The 22,465-nt window shown below is 33.4% G+C and overlaps 1 protein-coding gene across 3 annotated transcripts in view; it reads right to left on the bottom strand.

Moving 5' to 3' along the window:
* Positions 1-22,465, bottom strand: part of FTO (FTO alpha-ketoglutarate dependent dioxygenase) — a 433,221-nt gene that overhangs the window by 309,980 nt on the left and 100,776 nt on the right. The window contains exon 1 of one of the 3 annotated variants that reach the window (XM_031954518.1): positions 916-1,093. The exons of the other annotated variants lie outside the window; for them this stretch is intronic. Coding sequence (XP_031810378.1) covers positions 916-954 — 39 coding nt within the window. The 5' untranslated portion in view covers positions 955-1,093. Of the gene's footprint in view, positions 1-915; positions 1,094-22,465 lie in introns of those variants that run through there. 3 annotated transcript variants of the gene reach the window in all.

The raw sequence follows: 22,465 nt of genomic DNA, 5'->3' as shown, positions 1-22,465 counted from the left end.
AAGCTAATTGTACAATAATTCAGAGTCTGATTCTTTTTGTACAGCAAAATAATGTTTTGGTCATGTATACTTATTGTGTATCTAAGTTATATTTTAATATATTTAATATCTACTGGTCATCCTGACATTTAGGGAGGTGGGGAGTAAGAGGTGAAAAATTGGAACAAGAGGTTTGGCAATTGTTAATGCTGTAAAGTACCCATGTATATATCCTGTAAATAAAAGGCTATTAAATAAAAAAAAAAAAAAAAAAAAAAAAGAAAATAAAATGCCTGTTCAAAGGATGTTACAAGTTTGTGTCTAGAAAACAAAACAAAACTCAAGGCTCCAAACCCCAAGACATATAGCAGTTAAATTTAATAATTTAATTCAGAAATAACAATTTCTACAAGTATATAGGAAAAAATCCTTCATTTACAAAGAAAGGAAATTCAAAAAATACAAGACTACTGTGCACCCAACAGAAAACAAAGGAAGAAATGGAACATGTTCCAAAAAGAATGCAACCCAAGATGACCCACTCTACAGATCTGAGTTTAACCATAAATCTACAGCAAATTCAATTCTTTTCCTAATTTTAGTTGCATTGGACATTTTTTTGGTACAAAGATTTTTAAATTTTATGCCATCAAAATTATCCACTTTACCTTTTGTTAATCTATTTCTTTTTTGTTCATGAACTCTTTTCCTGTCCATACATCTAATAGGTAATGTCTTCCTTCTATAGTTTGTTTATGATTCACCCACTATGTCTACTACCTAATAATTACGCATGTAATTATTTGGAATTTATCTTGATTTTTTGGGGGGGGGAGGGGACTAGGTGAAAAGGGAGATGCTTTGCCTCAATTACTACCTAGCCTTAATCATAGAAAGGATGTGGCCTCAATCAAACAGACCTGTTGAAGACCTTACCTTAAAAAGGCCCAGGTTTCCCACTGAATCCAGGGCCATCTCCAGATGTCTTGATCTCTATCTTGTCACTGGACCCAGATGTCTCTGGAGGTCAAAGTGAGGCTGGTAACCTTGCACAACTCTCCCTTACTTCAATCCAATTCACTTGTGTGTCATGGCATCACCTCCCTGATGTCATGGTCCTCTTTGAGAACGAAGGACAAACAACAACAACCATAAATAAAATAAAAAAAGAAAGAAAGAAATGGACATCCAATAATACAGAGGAATTTAGAACATTCTTAGAAAGAAAACTGGACCTAAAGAGAATGCTTCTCAGATAATAGAAGAGGCAAATGAATATAGCAGCCAAGGACAGGTACAGCAACAGTATGAGAGCAGAAAGACCAGACTTCCTTCCAAATGTTGTTATTGTTCATCCTTTGTTTTTTGAGGAGGATCAATGAAATTGTGAGTGAAGCCAATGAAATTCTTGACTTGCATGTGAATTGGATTTATGTCTGGCATCTAAATTTAATTACAAAGGAATATACATATTTCTTGGTACCACACTTTTACAAAACTGACCATGTAGTAGGACACAAAAATATTGCAAACAAATGTAAAAGAGTTAAAAATAGTAAATATGACCTTTCCAAAAGGTACAGACCCAACAGGAGATGTTACAATGAAAACCTAAATAACAAGTGAATCAAAGAACAAATTACAGAAACAATAATTACGTAAAAAAAAAATTTGACCAAAAAAATATCAAAATTTCTAGTATTGTAGTTAAAGCAAACCTTGGAGGAAATCATATTTCTACAAATTTATATTAACAAAATAGAAAAAAAGATCAATGAGTTAAATATAAAGTTTTAAAAATTAAGCCAACAAATGAACAAACATAAAATAAGAACAAAAAGGGAGATGATTAATTAAAGAATAAATTGGAAACAAAAAGAACAGAAACAATAAATAAAATTAAAACAAAAATTTTTGAAAAGATTAATAAAATGGACAAATCTTTAGTTTATGTGATTAAAAGGAAGCAGAAAATTAAATTAATAAAATAGCAAGTAAAGAAGGTGAAATCACAACAAAACAAGAAGAAATTAAAAAACTGAACACATTATGCACAATTAAATGCTAATAAAACTGAGATTACAAAAGAAACAAAGGAATATCTTCAAAAACATTAAATACCCAAATTGTTAGAAGGCTAAATAGAGATTTTAAATAATACAATTTCAAAAGAAGAAAAAGATTAATTTGTATAGGAATGATCAAAGAGGGAAAAATTCCTAGTCCCAAAGGATTCACAGAAGAGATATCAAATGTTTAAAGAACAATTGATACCAATATTTTACAAATCTTTCTTTAAAATTAAGAAAGCTCTCTACCAGAATCCTTTTATTAAACAAATGTAGTTGTAATACATCAAACAAAGGGGGGGGGGGGGGGGGGAGGGAAACTAGAAGTAATTCATGAATATTGACTAAAAAGTTTAAACAAAATCCTGTCACATCAATTTATTTAAGAAAGTATTCTTTCTTATTAAGTAATATGTATATCAAGAAAACAATCAACATAATTAATTCTATTTTAAAAATCCAAAAGTATATGATCATCTCAATAAATGAGGAATAAACCTCTGACAAAGTACAACAATTTTAAGTTAAAATTTTTGCAAAGTATGAATGCAGAGGCACTTTTTTAATATTATAAAAATCATCTATCTAAAACCCAAAAGCAATCAACACATACAATGTGGATATACTAGAACCTCTTCCAATAAATAAAGGAGTGAAGCAAGGATGCCTACTTTCCCTAATACTTATTTGATGCAGTTGTGGAAATGCTAGCAATAGCAATAAAACAAATGAAGTAAATTAAAGGTATGGAGATAGGTAAAGAGGACATCAAATAATCCCTATTTTTTGATGATATATGGATACATTTGGAAAATCCTAAGGAATGAGCAAAAGTTGGAGGCAACAAATCAACTCTCAAAAATCAATAGAATTTCTATACAATAATAACAAAACACAAGAAGAAAAAATAGAAAGGGGAATCCCATTCCAAATAACTACAAAATGCATAAAAATATTTGGAGAACCTACTTGGTAGGCTTTGTTACACACAAAAGATGTCTACAGATTCAATTACAAAGTGCTCCTTAAAGAAATAGAGAACAACTTAAATAACTGGAGGAATATTTGGGATGTTTATGTTCTGCTAAAATAATAAAAATTACTATTACTAAGTTAATTTACTTTTAATGTCAAATTACAAGTCAAGTTACAAAAGTGATACTTTATAGAACTTGATAAAATAATAAAATTCAGTTGGAAAAACTAAAGATTTAGAACAGCAGAGGAAATTATGAAAATAAATAGCAATGAAAAGGAAACAGCACCCAGACCCCAAATATATTAAAACAGTAGTCAAAAACCAGCCATTTGAATTGGCTTTGAGAGAGTGAGAGTGAGAGTGAGAGTGAGAGAGAGAGAGAGAGAGAGAGAGAAATCAATAGAACAGACTAGACAAGGAACAATCAGAAACAATGAAATAAAATAACTCAAGGTTCTGTGATAAAGTGGAAAACAATTTCTTAAGAAAATATTCCTTATTTTAAAAAACTGATGGGAAAACGGGAAAACTGGAAAACAGTCTGGCAGAAATTTGGCTTAAATCATCACCTTATATCATATTCCACAATTTATTCCAAATAGATATAAAACTTCAATATTGATGATTAATCTATTTTAAAATTAGAAGACTAATAGATCATATACTTTCTACAGCTTAGGTAAGAGATATATTTTTAACCAAACAAGAGATAAAGGCAATTAGAAAAGATAAAAAAGATAACTTTGATTACATAAAATTGAAAAACCATGAACAGATAAAATTAATACATCTAGAATAAGAAGAGAATTATTTGGTCAAGTTGTGAGGAGAGGGTGAAATATTTACATCAAATTTCTCTGATAAGGTATATATATATATAATCAAATGCATGAGATTAACAGCTATTCACCAATAGACAAGTGGCCAAAGGATATGAACAAATATTTCTCAAAAGAAAATATGCAAAGTATTGATAACCCCATGGAAGAATATCTCCAAAAAAAAAAAAATCTAATAGTTTTACCTTGCACCTTGCAAAAATAACCCCCCAAAAACTAGCTGCACTAAATAATAGAAGGGTTATAGAAGGATAGACACACTAATACACTGTTAATGGAGCCATGAAATGATAAATACCATTTAGAAAAGCAATGTGGAATTATGAGAATAAACTGATTAAGATATATATACCCTTTGAGACCGAGACTCCATTATGTGGCTTATGCTACAAGGAAGCTATCAATAAAAAGAAATATCCTATATATGCAAAAATATTTACAGTAGCATTTTTTTGATAACAAAGAATTGTAAACAAAATAAACACCCATCAATTGTGAAATAGCTAAAGGTGCCAGGAATACAACAGAATATTGCTGTGCTATAAAAAATAATCTGTGTGATGAACAGAGAAAATCGTGCAAAGATTCACATCAACTGATACACAGTGAAATAAACAAAGCAAAAAAGATAATATGCATAACTACAATGATGCAAACAGAAAGGCCCATATACACCAAATAAAATTTTAAAATGAAACAAAAGAATGATCACATAGAATACTTCTCACTTAATTTTCTAACAAAATGAACCAGAAAAACCTCCTATTTTAATCTTCAACATAAGTAATTGCTTTTTGTTTGTTTGTTTGTTTGATGTCTTAGCATATTTCTTTGAAAGGTAAGGACCCACTCTTGTTTTGTTTTGTTTTTTTTTAAAGCTTTTTTATTTTCAAAACATATGCAAGAATAATTTTTAAACACTGACCCTTGCAAAACCTTGTGTTGTAATTTTTCCCCTTCTTTCCCCCATTCCCTTCCTTAGATGGCAAATAACCCGATATATGTTAAACAAGTGCAATTCTTCAATACATATTTATATAATTATCTTGCTGCACAAGAAAAATCAGATCAAAAGGGAAAAAATGAGAAAGAAAACAAAATGCAAGCAAACCACAACAAAAAGAGTGAAAATACTATGTTTGACCCATATGCAGTCCTCACAATCCTCTCTCTGGATGCAGATGGCTCTTTCCATTACAAAATAATTGGAACTGATGTGAATCATCTAATTGTTGAAGAGAGTCATGTCCATCACAATCGATCTTCTTATAATCTTGCTGTTGCTGTATACAATGATTTCCTGGTTCTATTCACTTCGTTTAGCATCAGTTCATGTAAGTCTCTGCAGGCCTTTCTGAAATCATCCTGCTGGTCGTTTCTTACAAAACAATAATATTCCATAATATTCACATACCATAACTTATTCAGCTATTCTCCAATTGATGGGCATCCATTCAATTTCTAGTTTCTTGCCACTACAGAAAGGGCTGCCCCAAACATTTTTGCACATGTGGGTCCCTTTGTCTCCTTTAAGATTTCTTTGGGATACAAGCCCCTTAGAAGTACTGATGGATCGAAGGGTATGAACTGTTTGGCATAGTTCCAAATTGCTCTCCAGAATAGTTGGATCAGTTCACAACTCTATCAACAATGTATTAGTGTCCCAGTTTTCCCACAACCCCTTCAACATTCCTCATTATCTTTTCCTGTCATTTTAGCATATCTGAGAGGTGTGTAGTGGTATCTCAGAGCTGTCTTAATTTGCATTTCTCTGATCTGTAGTGATTTAGAGCACCTTTTCATGTGACTAAAGATAGGACCCCACCTTTGTTAATCACTTTATCTTCCCAGGGGTTTGCACAATAAATTAAACAAAGTAGGTGATTGGTAAGAGTTGGCTGAATTCATCACTGAGCAATCTAAGTGTAGTAATTTAGATTTACCATTCTGAAATTCCAGATGAGAGGACATCAACAGATGACAGAAAGGAGTTACTAGTGTGTTGTATTTGGCATCCAATGACCTGGTTTCAAAGCTTATCTCTACCACTTAATATGTGAATTTGAATTTAGTTACTTCCTCTATTAGCCTCAGTTTCCTCCTTTGCAAAATAAGGAAACTGAAGAGCAATCAAATACAGATGCTGGTTTGTAAACTATAATGTATACTTCCCTCATGATAACCCTTGAGAGTTGATTTCTAGAATTTTATACAATAATACTTTTGCAAAATGCCTACTGTGTACTAGGAATTAGAAGAGAGGCAAATTTAATTAAGTCTCTAGCTATAAAGGGGACGATAATATATTAATAAATAATTATAATATAAAATAGAACACACATGTAAAATTCATATCAGAAGTACCACATATCATAAGAGAAAAGGAGAAAAAGATCATTTCCAACTATGAAAATCAAGCAATGTCAGACTTCCTAGTAAAGGTGGCACTTGAGCAAGGCCTTAAAAGATAGATAGGATTTCAATCAGCAAAGATCAAAGCACTATAGATTTGGAGCTGGAAGGGATTTAGGCCCACAAAGATCATCATAGGCAAAAACACAAAGGTAACAAAATACAAAGCAAGCCAAGATTTACCTTTCATTCTTAGTACACACACAAAAAAATTTTCACATGAATAATTTAAAAAATAATTACTAATCAAATCATCTTTTTCTTGCTAACACATTATCCATATTTCAAAAGACTGTATAAAACTAAACACACTCTTCTATTTAATTCTGTCCCATTTTCTTTTTGTTCCCATAGTTTATAATACCATAAATTCCCTGAAGCTTTGTAGCAGGTAAAATGGCACAGACCACTCCCTTCGAGGTGGAAGAGCCAATTCAGCTTAACCTCAAATTATCCTAACAATTTTCCAGATTCAAAGTACCCCTAATTCAAAGGTCATGCTCATTGGTATCAGCAATTAAGTAGGTGTTTAATTACATAGACTTTTTCATTGTGGTGAAACAATTTTCTCTTTAGGAGTCAATTTGTAAACTGACTTTAAGAATAAGTTGTACCACTTTTGTACAATGGTTTGCCCCATCTGTTATACAACACTGCAAAAGTCAAACTGCCATTAAATGACTTATCAGCAGAAGGGAAATGCACTTGATGTTACTAGCCCAGGATCTATCTATTAAATACTTCTTTGCATTCCTTTGTCCTTCTCTGAGAGCTGCATAATCAAATATGCATTTTAAGCACTTTTTAAAATTTTAGGAACATCTGGATTACACAGCCAGAATATCTTGCTTAAAAAAAAAAAAAGACCTGCTGATACAGCTGTATCAGCTATTAGTTTTGCCTACTTGTGATTAAAAGTTGAAGAAATCAACTTTAAAGGCTGAGTTATTAAACAACTATTTTAAGATTCTATAATACAATAAAGATATTTCTGTTTGTTCTCATTTATCCAATTCTAGAGTGCCTGAAAGTCAATATACATTTTATCACTATTTCTTGATTAAAGCAATGAATATTGTACCAAATTCTGCTACTTTAACAATGATTGTTTAATCTTATTTCAGTGTGTGTATTTTATGTTCCCTAGTTTACTCTTCCAATTATATAACTAATGAAAATGTACCTGTGCTAGCTTCTCTGATAAAAAGTAAACAAAATAATAATCCTAATAAAACAATTCTTCTTATGCAAATTGCCAAGGCTTGCAACCTGTCATTTATTTTCTGAACCATTTCTGGCTAGACTCATAGCATAACAACACTCCAGCCTGAGGCCTAACAATCAATGGATCAGGTTTTTCCACATCAAAACTGAAGGTCATAGGATTTGAATTCAAAGGGAAAAATACAAACCTATTTCTAATCTTGCTTTAGTTGCCCTAGATCAAAGATGGTAGATTCAAGTTCATCAACTCACAAAATAATTTTCCTAGAAGATGCCAAAAAACAGAAATATCATTTTCTACAGAAAATAGCAACTTCTAAGTCACCATTTTATTAAAATCTGTTACTAGCATAAAATAGACAGATTCACAGAACAAAATTCAGAAGAACTTAACCTAAAAATGGGAACTCTTCTCCATATGCAAAACCAGTAGCATTCAGCAACAGCTAAGAGTGCTGAACAAAACCTACTGGGGTGATAGAAGGAAGGAATTTCATACTTAAAAATTTTTTTAAAGATACATACTAATCACAAAGAGCTTGTTGGATGCTAAAGAAACTCCCCCTGGTGGGAACAATAGTTGCTATTTTTAAGGACCAACCAAACACACCAAATTCAGCAACTATAAAAAATTACTTCCAAGTGAGGCTTGTTACAATGATGTATTATCTTCTAGGTAGATTGATTGCTAATTTTTTGGTCCTTTATTCTTTTATTCCTTATTGTTCTAAATTAACCACTAGTATTCATTATAAAATTTCTCTGAACACTTCTGGTTGCTTTATTCCCTTTATATGATATATACAATAGACAGTGGCTTGATTTGACTATGCTCCATCCATGACACTAGCTGGTAACATATACCACTGTGCCAGGTGAGATGAACTAGTGACCCACAGAATGGGGTCAAACTAAAGAGACTCATCTTGAAAGATAGGCTATTCAAAATAAGAGTCTCTGGACTTAGAATATTTTTTTCATACATCAAAAACTATATCAGTCTTATCCACGGCTGGCAAATTCACCCCTTTCTCTTCAAATTTTAGTCTAATATACATAAATGCTAGTTTCCCTAGAAGGCTAGAAATGGAAACATCACTTGTTACAGAAAATGTTAACTTGTATAAATTTTAGTCTAATATACATAAATGATGGTTTTCCTAGAAGGCTAGAAATGGAAACATCACTTGTTACAGAAAATGTTAACTTGTATAAATTTTAGTCTAATATACATAAATGTTGGTTTTCCTAAAAGACTAGAAATGGAAACATCACTTGTTACAGAAAATGTTAACTTGTATAAAGTATGTAACATTTTATGAAAATATAAAACCCTTTCACATCATGAGACCAGGAAGTTTCATTGGGCAAGATTTAACACAAGTTAGAAGAGAAAGTTTGTAAAAATGTGCTTGAACTAGACAGTGATCTCCCAAAGAAACAAATTCCTTTGGAAACCTAACGGAGAGACAATAAAAGGGAGAGTCTAATTTAGAAATTGTTCTGATTTCTCCTAGACATGAATTAAAAGTGTGCTGGATAGGCAAGATTTAGAAGTCTGACAGCAATACTAAGACAACCAATTACTGGATGCATTTTCCCTTAAGCAGAGACACTTTACTTCCCTTTACCAACAAAATAACTATTTTCGCATTTCCCTCTGGCCTTTTATTTAGAAAGTAAAGGTTTAGAATAAGCAAGCTACCCTGTATAAGTAAATAATGCTGAAGTAGAAACTAAATTAGGAGCTTGCCTTTACTTATTCTGAAGAATCAATGTTCAAGTCACACTCAGTACCATCCATTCAAGCTTGTAGTGGTCAGGCCAGGAAAAGACAGGCTTCAAGTTAATATTTCCAAAGCAACTGCTATTAACATTTTTCAGTTAGCTCTTATGTTCTACCACTCAGTTTCTGACTGTTAACTATTAAAACTTCATAGTAACAGAGGCTATTCAACTGGATTACTGAATTCAAAGCAGTCAAAAAGAATCCTAACTGCAACACTGCTGTTTGTTTTTATGAGGAACTGCATTATTTCTTGAACTAGATTTCAGACAATCTTTTCTGAATCCTGTTCAAATGGAAGAGCAATATTTTCAGACTTCACTTTCATAATGCTCTGATTTGCCAAAAGATACACTGTGTTCATTGTCTTAATCCAATCTGTTTAAAAAAAAATCATAGCAGTTTATGCATAATAGCACATTAATTAATATTCACTTACATAGAGTTCACTCAGACTCCTTTATAGCACAAGCAGTACCACTCACTGTCAGTCAGTAAACATTTATTAAATACTATGTACTAGGACTGTGCAAAGTACTCAAAAGTTTAAAAAAAAAAGGCAATATGCTTTCAAAAAGCAATGTAATGGGAGACCACACATAAAAGGGTGCCAAAAAGTTTGCTATGAGGAGGAAGATGGGAACAAGGGTACCAATCTCAAAGCCTAACAGAAAAGCCTAAATAAATCCAAAAGCAATGTAGCAAATGGAAAACTGGAAGATTATGCTAAGCCCCTTTTCTTAAACAGAGGCCCCGGAGTACATGGCTCTGCCCTCCAATCAGAAAGTCTAATCAAAGGGAGCAGAGATTACTGATGATATCTGAGTTACCAGGAAGATTCAATCTTGCATGTTTATTTCCTCATCTCAAGTTGCATCAGTTCAAGTTAGTCTTTCCAAGTTTTTCCTGAGAGCATCCTGCTCATCATTTCTTATACCATAATAGTATTCCATCACAAATTGCACAATTTGTTCAGTTATTTCCCAGTTGATGAGTATCTCCTTCTTTGTCACCATAAAAAAGAGTTGCTATAAATAAAAATTCCTATAAGACCTTTTCCTTTTTTTTTTTTTTTGTTTTTTGTTTTTTGTTAAATCTCTTGGGATACAGACCTAAAAGTAGTCTAGGTGTTTCAAAGGGATGGACAGTTTGATAGCCCTATGGGCATAGTTCTAAATTGCTCTTTACAATAGCTATAATTATTCACAACTCCACCAGCAGTACATTGTGTCTCAATTTTCTTTTCCTTCTCTGCCCTATTAGGCAATCTGACACATGTGGGGTGGTACCTCAGAGCAGTTTTGGTCTTCATGGCAATTTCCTGTTTCTGAAGCTACATTAGGATGAAACTTGTGGATGAGAAGTGGAGCCAGATCCGTGAAAAAAGGAAAATGGCCAAATGAGTTCATTGCAAGAAAGTTCTTCCCAGCACACCAGCCCTACTGGTCCAGGAACCTGCTTCTATTTGTGATTCCCTGGGGAACAGGATTCTCCAATGTTCTTCATCTTCTTCCTTTTCCACTTACTTTCCCCAGATTCCAGGGTGTTAAAATAAGCAAAGAGGCTGACAACAAACCACCCAGAAGGATATGCATACATATACACATGGACACATTACAGACTCTCCTGTGCACACATACATACACTCTTCCCTTGCTGTCCTGGCCATCTTCACCAAAGGATTAGTTAATCATCAAAGTTCACACAAACAGAGATGTAAGGAAAATGCCAACCCACAATCCTCCAGCTCTCCAGCTGTGCTAATGATATGCTGCTACAAGATCCCACCTCTGTCCCTCTTTCTTTCAACATAATTTTATTAGCACAGTTTTTCAAACAAATTTTGATATGGATCTTCTTAAATCTTTGTGCTGATGAAATAAACCCACCAATGATAAATTACCTGGGGAAGAAGGCAGAATGGAGAGGCTAAAGAAGGCCATTCATTCTGAAGGTCAACGAGTTCATATTTTATAGATGGTTCAAAATGTTTAATATATATATATAGGACTATTTTCCATGTAGGGAAGGGTATGGAGGAAAGGAGGGAAAATTGGAACACAAAGTTTTGCATGTTAAAGAATCGTCCACTCCTGTATGTTCCAAAATGTTTGTGGCGGCCCTGTTTGTAGTGGCTAGAAACTGGAAAATGAATGTATGCCCATCAATTGGAGAATTGTTGGGTAAATTGTGGTATATGAATGTTATGGAATATTATTGTTCTGTAAGAAATGACCAGCAGTGAGTAAAATGAGCAGGGCCAAGAGATCATTATATACTTCAGCAACAATACTATATGATGACCTATTCTGATGGACTTGGCCATCCTCAGCAATGAGATCAACCAAATCAGTTCCAATGGAGCAGTAATGAACTGAACCAGCTACACCCAGTGAAAGAATTCTGGGAGATGATTAAAAACCATTACATTGAATTCCCAATCCCTATATTTTTGCCCACCTGCATTTTTTGATTTCCTTCACAGGCTAATTGTACAACATTTCAGAGTCTGATTCTTTTTGTAAAGCAAAATAACGGTTTGGTCATGTACACTTATTGTGTATCTAATTTATATTTTAATATATTTAACATCTACTGGTCATCCTGCCATCTGAGGGAGGGGCTGGGGGGAAGTAGGGGAAAAATTGGAACAAGAGGTTTGGCAATTGTGAATGTTGTAAAGTTACCCATACATATAACCTGTAAATAAAAGGCTATTGAATTAAAAAAAAAAAAAAAAGAAAGAAAGAAAGAGAGAGAGAGAGAGAAATGACCAGCAGGATGAATACAGAGAGGCTTGGAGAGACTTATATGAACTGATGCTGAGTGAAATGAGCAGAACAAGGAGATCATTTTATACTTCAAAAACGATACTGTATGAGGATGTATTCTGATGGAAGTGGATTTCTTCGACAAAGAGAAGATCTAACTCAGTTTCAATTGATCAATGATGGACAGAAGCAGCTACACCCAAACAAAGAACACTGGGAAATGAATGTAAACTGCTTACATTTTTCTTTTTCTTCCTGGGTTATTTTTACCTTCTGAATCCAATTCTTCCTGTGCAACAAGAGAACTGTTTGGTTCTGCACACATATATTGTATCTAGGATATACTGTGACATATTTAACATGTATTGAACTGCTTGCCATCTGGGGAGGGAGTGGAGGGAGGGAGGGAAAAAGTCAGAACAGAAGTGAGTACAATATTACAAGATAATATTGTAAAGAAATTTTTCCAAAATAAAAAAAAATAAAAATAAAAAAAAGCATTGTCCACACCTATGTTTTGAAAAAAAAAAGCTTTAATTAAAAAAGAACTTGTGAAATTATATCCTTGCAACTTACAAGAGTTACCAAGTTTAAACACTGACATAAACAAGGATGGCAAAGAATAACACTAAGTAAAGTATAAATAAATAAATGAAAATGGTTCGAGATGAAATGTGTACACACTTATGGATAATACAAAATCCAGCTAACCTGAAAGATGAAAGATCCTGTTGAAAGAGAACTCGGCAGATACCACATTCAAATAGCAGTCCTGAGTGAAACAAGACTGGAAAATTAAGGCCAACTTTACTGAAGTTGAAACTGCCTGCATGTTTTTCTGGAGGGGCCACAATGAAAGGAAGTGCCATGAAGCTGGCATGAATTCTATAATCAAAATTAATCTAATCAACAAACTTGTGTATCTACCAAAAGGAGTGAATGACAGACTCGAGACAGTGCAATTGCACTGTCTTGCACTTGCAGGAAAGTGCCATGCCATCATCATCAGTGTGTATGTTCCCACCATGACAAAAGCTGATAAGGTTAAAGAAAAATTTTATGAAGATCTGAAGATCCTCATTATCAGGGTTCTGAAAGAGGACAAGCTTATAATTATGGGTGATTTTAATAGGTACAGGCTACCAGTCGTGACAGAGACTGGTATTGGAATTACTCCTGAAGACTTATGCCTCACAAGACCTCCTCCTCACCAACACTGTTTTCCATTTATCTAAAGGCAAGAAAATATCATGGATGTACCCTCACAGCAAATGTTGGCATTTAATAAGGCTATGTCCACATAAGGAAAAGGAACAGGATACAAAAGTGAAAAAAGCTTTATGAAGTACAGAGTGCTGGAATGATCTTTAAGCTAAATATTCAACAAAAGCAATGATCCTAAGGCAAGATGATTAGCAGAAAACTTAATGATAACAGATAAGAGTACTTCTTTGACATGAACAGTTTGTTGCTAATTTGAATAGAATGCTGAGCAACACATGGTTGACAACAGTAGAGCAGAATAGGAATGGGCAACCTTCAGAGCTTTGGTATTCAGCAATGCATTTATTTACGCATCTGAGCTAGAACACTTGCAAACAACAAGAGTGGTTTGACAAAAATAAGGAGGAAATACAAGAACAGTGCTAAACAAAAAAATGAGAACTCCACAGGGTTTTACCAGCAGAACAATTCATCCATCCTTAAGAAGGTATTGTTGAATTCCAAGTGCAAGCTAAGCTTAACAACATGCAGGATTCTTGGCTCAGTAAGAAGGCAAATGAAATTCAGGGTTTTTTTTTTTCTTTTTCTTTCATAATAAATTTATTTATATTTTGTTGTAATACGGGAGCAATCTGCATGTGGCTGTTGGAGGTCTAACACGGACCTGTAGAATGGATCTCTTTATGTGAGTGGATGATGATGATGATAATACAAGGACTCTGAGAGGCAGTTGCTGTTCTCTGATCTCCCTACTAAGAGGCAGTTGTGTTGTCCGACCTCTCTCCTCTTCCCTCTGCCTCCAATTTATTTCATTCCCAGTCCACAAGCAACACCTGTGTCAGTAAAGGCTGCTTTGCAACTGCTTTAGATGTTATGATCCACAGCTATGGAGTCTCTCAGAGAATTAACCTGCCCCTTCATTTAAGTATGGTCCTTAACAATTTTTAATACACATGCTTTATGAATCATGTTAGGAGAGAAAAATCAGAGCAAAAGGATAAAAAAAAACATGAAAGAGAAAAAAACAAAAATCAAAAACAAATGAACACAGCATGTGTTGATTTCCATTCAGTCTCCTTAGTTCTTTTTCTGGACGCAGATGACATTTTCTGTCCAAAGTCTATAGGGATTGGTTTGGATCACTGAACTACTAAGAAGAACCAGGCCTTTCATAGTTGATCATCACACATTCTTGCTGTTATTGTGTACAATTGTGTACAGGATTCCTGGTGTTGCTTGTTTCACTCAAGCATTAGTTCATGAAAATCTTTCCAGGCCTTTCTAAAATCAGCTTGTTCGTTGTTTTTTATAGAACAATAATATTTCATTGCCTTCAAAGACCACAACTTGTTTAGTCATTTCCCAATTGATGGGCATCTATTTATTTTCCAATACTTTGAAATCACAAAAAAAAAAAAAAAAAAAAGCTATGATAAACATTTTTGCACATGTGAGTCCTTTTCCCTCCTTTATAATTACTTGGGATATGGACCCAGTAATGGCACTGCTGGGTCCAAGGGTATGAAGTTTGACAGTCCTTTGTGCATAGTTACAGATTGCTCTTCAGAATGGTTGGATCATTTCACAACTTCACCAACAATGCATTAACGTACGAATTTTACCACATCCCTTCCAACATTTTATCATTATCTTTTCCTGTCATCTTAGCTAATCTGAGAAATATGAGGTGATACCTCAGAGTTGCTTTAATTTGCATTTCTCTAATCAATAGTGATTCAGAGCATTTTTTCATAGAACTATAGATTGCTTTAATTTCATCATCTGAAAATTGTTTGTTCATATTCATTGACCATTTATCAATTGGGGAATAAATTGTATTCTTTTTTATTATATCTTTTTATTTACAAAATATATGCATGGATAATTTTTTTCAACACTGACCCTTGCAAAACCTGTTCCAAATTTTCCCTTCCTTCTCCCCACCCCCTCCCCAGATGTCAGGTAATCCAATACATGTTAAATATGTTAAATTATATGTTCAATCCAATATATGTATACATATCAATACAGTTATCTTGCTGCACAAGAAAAATTAGATCTAGAAAAAAAAAAACCTTAGAAAGAAAACAAAAATGCAAGCAAACAATAACCGAAAGAATGGAAATACTATGTTGTAGTGCACTCAGTTCCCATTGTCCTCTCTCTGGGTGTAAATGGCACTCTTCATCACTGAACAAGTGGAATTGGTTTGAATCATCTCATTGTTGAAGAGAGCCACGTCCGTCAGAATTGATCATCATATAGTCTCGTTGTTGCCATGTACAATGATGTTCTGGTTCGGCTCATTTCATTTAGCATTAGTTCATGTAAGTCTCTCCAGGCCTGTTGGTCATTTTTTACAGAACAATAATATTCCATAACATTCATATGCCATAATTTAGTCAGCCATTCTCCAATTGAAGGGCATCTACTCAGTTTTCAGTTTCTTGGACTACAAAAAGGGCTGCCACAAACATTTTAGCACATACAGGTCCCTTTCCCTCCTTTAAGATCTCTTTAGGATATAAGCCCAATAGTAACACTGCTGGATCAAAGGGTATGCACAATTTGATAACTTTTTGAGCATAGTTCCAAATCACTCTCCAGAATGGCTGGATCCGTTCACAGTTCCACCAACAATGCATCAGTGTCCCAGTTTTCCCATGTCTCCTCCAACATTCACCATTATCTTTTCCTTTCATCTTAGCCAATCTGAGATGTGTGTAGTGGTATCTCAGAGTTTTCTTAATTTGCATTTCTCTGATCAATAGTGATTTGGAGCACCTTTTCATATGATCCAACTTAGAATGAAACTATAGTTTCAATTTCTTCATCTGAAAATTGTCTGTTCATATCCTTTGACCATTTGGAGAATGGCTTGATTTCTTATAAATTAGAGTCAATTCTCTATATATTTTGGAATTGAGGCTTTTATCAAAACCTTTGACTGTAAAAATGTTTTCCCAGTTTATTGCTTCCTTTCTAATCTTGTCTGTATTAATTTTATTTATACAAAAACTTTTTAACTTAATATAATCAAAATTTTCTATTTTGTGATCAATAATGGTCTCTAGTTCTTCTTTGGTCACAAATTCCTTCCTCCTCCATAGGTCTAAGAGGTAAACTATCCTATGTTCTTCTAATTTATTTATAATATCATTCTTTATGCCTAGATCATGAATCCATTTTGACCTTATCTTGGTATATGGTGTTAAATGTGGTTCAATGTCTAGTTTCTGCCATACTAGTTTCGAATTTTCCCAGCAGTTTTTGTCAAATAGTGAATTCTTATTCCAAAATCTGGGTACTTTGGGTTTGTCAAACACTAGATTGCTATAGTTATTAACTATTTTGTCTTGTGAACCTAACCTATTCCACTGATCAACTAGTCTGTTTCTTAGCCAGTACCAAATGGTTTTGGATGACTGCTGCTTTATAATATAGTTTTAGATCTGGTACAGCTAGACCGCCTTCATTTGATTTTTTTTTTCATTAGCTCCCTTCAAATTCTTGACCTTTTGTTCTTCCATATGAATTTTGTTGTTATTTTTTCTAGTTCATTAAAAAAGTTTCTTGGGAGTTTGATTGGTATAGCACTAAATAAATAATTAATGTAGGGAGTGTTGCCTTCTTTATTATATTCACTTGACTTATCCAAGAGCATTTGATATTTTCCCAATTGTTAAGATATGACTTTATTTGTGTGGAAAGTGTTCTGTAGTTTTGGTCATATAGTTCCTGACTTTTCCTTTGCAGCTAGATTCCCAAATATTTTATACTATCGACAGTTATTTTAAGTGGAATTTCTCTTTGTATCTCTTGCTGTTGGATTTTGTTAGTGATGTATACAAATGCTGATGATTTATGTGGATTTATTTTGTATTCTGCAACTTTGCTGAAGTTGTAAATTATTTCTAATAGTTTTTTAGCTGATTCTCTAGGGTTCTCTAAGTGTAGCATCATATCATCTGCAAAGAGTGATAATTTGGTTTCCTTATTACCAACTCTAATTCCTTTAATCTCTTTTTCATCTCTTACTGCCAAAGCTAACATTTCTAATACAATACTGAATAGTAATGGTGAAGTTTGGCAACCTTGTTTCTAATTCTGCAATAGGACTATTTAAGCAACTTAGTTACTCTTCTGTTAATTTGGGCAATCTATATTTTTGTAGGTATTCCTCCATTTCACTTAGGCCGTGAAATTTATTGGAATAAAAGTTGGGCAAAGTAACTCCTGATAATTGCTCTAGTTTCCTCTTCATTGGTAGATAGTTCTTCCTTTTCATTTTTAGGACTAACAATTTGATTTTCCTCTTTCTTTTTTCAATCAAATTTACCAAGGGTTATTTGATGGTTTTTTCATAAAGCCAACTCTAAGTTTTATTTATTAATTCAATAGTTTTTTTTTAGTTTCAATTTTATTGCTCTCTCCTTTTATTTTTAGAATTTCAAGTTTGGTATTTAATTGGGGGGTTTAATTTGTTCTTTTTCTACCTTTTTTAGTTGCAATCCCAATTTACTGATCTTCTCTTTCTCTATTTTATGCAAGTAAGCCTCTAGAGATAAAAAAATTTCCCCTTATTACCACTTTGGCTACATCCCACAAATTTTGGTATGTTGTTTCATTATTGTCATTCTCTTGGATGAAATTATTGATTGTCTATGATTTGCTGTTTCACAATTCATTATTTAGGATAAGATTATTTAGTTTCCAGTTTCTTTTTGGTCCATTTTCCCCTGGCCCTTTAGTGAATGCAATTTTTATTGCATCATTATAAGAAAAAAATGATTTGCTATTTCTGCTTTTCTGCATTTGATTTTGAGGTTTTTATGTCCTAATATATGGTCAATTTTTGTATAGGTTCCATGAACTGCCAAGAAGAAAGTTTACTATTTTTTGTCACCATTCAGTTTTCTCCAAAGATCTCATCATACCTAACTTTTCTAGTATTCTATTTACCTTTTTAACTTCTTTCTTACTTATTTTGTGGTTTGATTTATCTAGTTCTGAGAGAATAAGGTTGAGATCTCCTACTATCATAGTTTTACTTTCTATTTCTTCCTGCAGTTCTCTTAACTTCTCTTTTAGGAATTTTGATGCTATACCACTTGGTGCATATATGTATATTTAGTATTGATATTGCTTCATTATCTATGGTACTCTTTAGCAAGATATAATTTCCTTCCTTATCTCTTTTAATTATATCAATTTTTGCTTCTGCTTGATCTGAAATCAGGATGGCTACCCCTTCTTTTTTTATTTCATAGCATAATAGATTTCAGAGCATAAATTTCAAGCATAATAGATTCTGCTCCAGCCTTTTATCTTTATTCTGTATGTATCACTCTGCTTTAAATGTGTTTCTTGTAAACAATATATTTGTAGGATTCTGGCTTTTACTCTAGTTTGCTATCAGCTTCCACTTTATGAGAGAGTTCACCCCATTCAAATTTACGGTTAAAATTACTAATTCTGTATTTCCTGCCATCTTATTATCCCCAGATTATACTTTTCTCTTTCCCTCCTCCCCAGTATTTAATTTGTGGACGCTTATCTCCAGCAGCCCTCCCCCTTTTTTATACCTTTCCCCTACTATTTCTGTTTACCTTCTATTTAGCCTATCCCTTTCCTTTTCACCTTTCCCCACCCACTTTTCAATAAAGTGGGAGAAATTTCTCTGTAAACCAAATATGTCCAATATTTTCTCTTTGAGCCAAATCTGATGAGAGTAAGATTCACACAATGTTCATCCTCCTCCCTTCTTTCTCTCAAATGTAATAGGTTTCCTTTGCCTCTTCATGAGATGTAATTTCCCTCATTTTACCTCTACTTTTCCCTTTTTTCTGGTACAATCCCCTTTCCACCTTTTTTATAACAGTAAAATCAAATTATACAAGCAATCTCTATGTATACTCAGAGATACAATTCTCAAGATTTTTTATCTTTTTAAGCTTCTCTTGAGTCCTATATTTGGAATTCAAATTTTTTGTTTAGCTCTGGTCTTTTCCACTGTTTCATTGAATGCCCGTTTTCTTCCCTGGAAGAAACTCCTCAGTTTAGCAGGGTAGTTTATTCTTGGCTGCATTCCAAGTTCCTTTGCTTTTCAGAATATCAGATTCCAGGTCTTTCAATCCTTTAATGTGGAAGCTGCTAGATCCTGGGTGATCTTTATTGTGGTATTTGGGTTAGTTTTTTTTTTTTTTTTTTCTGGCTACTTGTAATATTTTTTTCCTTGGTGTGATAGTTCTGAAATTTAGCCACGATATTCCTTGGAGTTTTAATTTTGAGGTCTCTTTCAGGAGGTGTTCGATGAATTCTTTCAATGGCTATTTTACCTTCTGATTCTAGGACATCAGGGCAGTTCTCTTTAATGATTTCCTGAAAAATAGTGTTTAGGCTCTTTTTTTCATCATGGTTTTCAGGGAGTCTAATAATCCTTCAATTATGTCTCCTAGATCTATTTTCCAAATCAATTGTTTTCCTAAGTAGGTATTTTACATTTTTTCCTATTTTTTTGGTTTTGCTTGACTGATTTTTGATGTCTCATCGAATCATTCATTTCCATTTGTTCAGTTCTTATTTTAGAGAATTCTTTTCTTCATTTACTTTTTTTTTTTTTTTTTTTTTTTTGTGTTTGTCCAATTGAATTTTTAAATGAGTTGTTTTGTTCTATGGACTTTTTTTTTCCATTTCACAAATTGTTTTTTAAGAAGTTATTTTTCTTTCCCATTTCACAAATTCTGTTTTCCCAGGAGTTACTTACCTTTTCCATTTCACAAATTCTCTTTCCTGGGAGTTCTTTTCCATTTTGCAAATTCTGTTTTTCAGGGAGTTGTTTTCTTTTTCCATTTTATCAAATCTATCTTTTAATGAGTTATATGCCTTTACCAAACCCTTTTGCAAAGTATTCCTTTTGTAAAGTATTCCTTTTGTTTTCCCATTTTTCTTCTAGCTCTCTTTTAAGATCCTTTTTATTTTCTTCTAGGAGAGCCTCTGTAAGGTGGGGATCAGATTATATCACCTTTTGGGGCTTCATCTGGAGATAATCTGTTTTTAGTCTCCTCAGGGTTTGAAATAGGATCTATAGTTAGAGTCCTCTTTGTCTTTTTACTCATTTTTTTTTAAAGTTGGGATCTGCTTTTAGGACAAGGGAGATTCCTTTATATCGCATTTCAATTTTCTCCAGAGATCTAAAATATTTATATTTTTTAGCTTCCTATTAACCTACCTAGTTTCTTTCTTGTTTATATTGTGCTTAGATTTGTCTGATTCTGAGAGAAGAAGGTTTAGGTCCCCCACTAAAATCGTTTTGCTGTCTATTTCTTCCTGTAATTGATTAAAATTTTTTTCTAGGAATCTGCTTGCTTTACCATTTGATGCATACACATATAATATTGTTATTTACATTATTTATAGTACCCTTTATCAATATGTACTTTCCCTCCTCTCTTTTAATAACATCTATTTTTAATTTTGCTTTATCTAAGATCAGAATTGCTACCTTTTTTTTTTTTTACTTCAGCTGAAGCATAATAAGTTCTGCTCCAGTCTTTTACCTTTACTCTGTATGTGTCTCTCTTTGTCAAATGTATTTCTTATAAAAAACATATTGTTGGATTCTGTTTTTTAATCCACTCTACTATTCACTTCCATTTTAATGGGAGAATTCATCTCACTCCCATTCCCAGTTATGATTATTGCCTCCATCCTATTTTCTTCCCTGTATATACTTTTTTTCTCTCTTTCCACCCTGTCTTTAGTCCTGTGGTTTTTTTTTTTACCTACCTCATCTACTATCTTGTCTCCTATTACCCCTAACCCCTTCTCTTAATAATGCTTTTTTTTTTATCCCACTCCATATATACTATCTTATCTTCTATGATCCCCTTTCCCCTTTTCTCTTATCTTTTCTCCTAGTGTTTCTGCCCTCCCTATTATCCTGTCCCTCCCTTTTGTTTCCTCTTTCCCTCCCTACTTCTTTATAGAATTAGATATATTTCCATACCCACCTGAAGGATTAAGTTATTCCCTCATAGAACCAAAACTGATAATATCAAGTTTCAGACAATGCTCATTCCCCCTTCGATCTTTCTCTCCATTGGGTCTTTTGCGCCTCTTTTTGTGAACTAATTGTCCCATTTTACCTCCCCTTTCCTCTTTTTTCAGTACAGACCTTTCCCCACAACTTAATATCTTTTTCTTTCATATCTTCACATCAGGAACCATTCCCAACCTCTCCCTCAGTCCATGTGATGCTTTACCTGCCACAGTGACATATACAGCTCTTGAGTTTCAGATATCATTTTCCCATCTTGGGTTGTAAACAGTTTAACCTTTAAATAACATATTTTCCCCATTTACCTTTTTATGCTTTTCTTGAGTCCTGTGTTTGTAGATTAAATTTTATGTTTAGTTCTTTTTTTTCCAACAGAAATGACTGAAAGTCTCTTACTTCATTAAAGATCTATCTCCTCCCCTCAAAGATCATGCTCAGTCTCACTGGGTGAATTCTTGGTTATAAACCCATGTCCTCTACCTTCTGAAATATGGTATTCCAGGCCCTCTGATCCTTTAATGTAGAATCTGCCAGATCCTGGCTAATCCTGACTATTGCTTCTTGATATTTGACTTGTTTTTGTCTAGCAGCTTGCAGTATTTTTTCCTTGAGGTTGTAGTTCTGGAGTTTGGCAACAATGTTCCTTGGGATTTTCCTTGTGTGATCTCTTTCTGAAGGTGATTGAGGAATTTTTTCAATAAGTATTTCCCCTTCTATTTCTAGAATATTGGGGCAGTTTTCCTTAATGATCTCTTATAGAATGCTATCCAGGCTCTTTTTTGGTCATGGACTTCTGGGAGGCCAATCATTTTTAAATTCTGGATTTAAATTCTGGATCTATTTTCCAAGTCAGCTATTTTTCCAACGAGGTGTTTCACATTTTCTTCCCTTTTTTCCATTCTTTTTGATTTATTTGACTGATTCTGTCTCACAGTCATTAGCTTCCATTTGCCCTGTTCTAGTTTTTAATGTGTGATTTTCTTCAGTTAGATTTTGTATCTCTTTTTTCATATTATTAATTCTACTAATTTAAGGGGTTGTTTTCTTCAGACAATTTTTTTTCCTTTTCCAAGTTATTGACTCTCATGTATATCTCTCATTTCCTTTCTCATTTTTTTCTTCT

This window comes from Sarcophilus harrisii, chromosome 2 (assembly GCF_902635505.1).
Source record: "Sarcophilus harrisii chromosome 2, mSarHar1.11, whole genome shotgun sequence".
Classification (NCBI taxonomy): Eukaryota; Metazoa; Chordata; class Mammalia; order Dasyuromorphia; family Dasyuridae; genus Sarcophilus; species Sarcophilus harrisii.
Note: the sequence above shows the minus strand (reverse complement) of the source record. Positions and strands in the feature narration are given on the sequence as shown.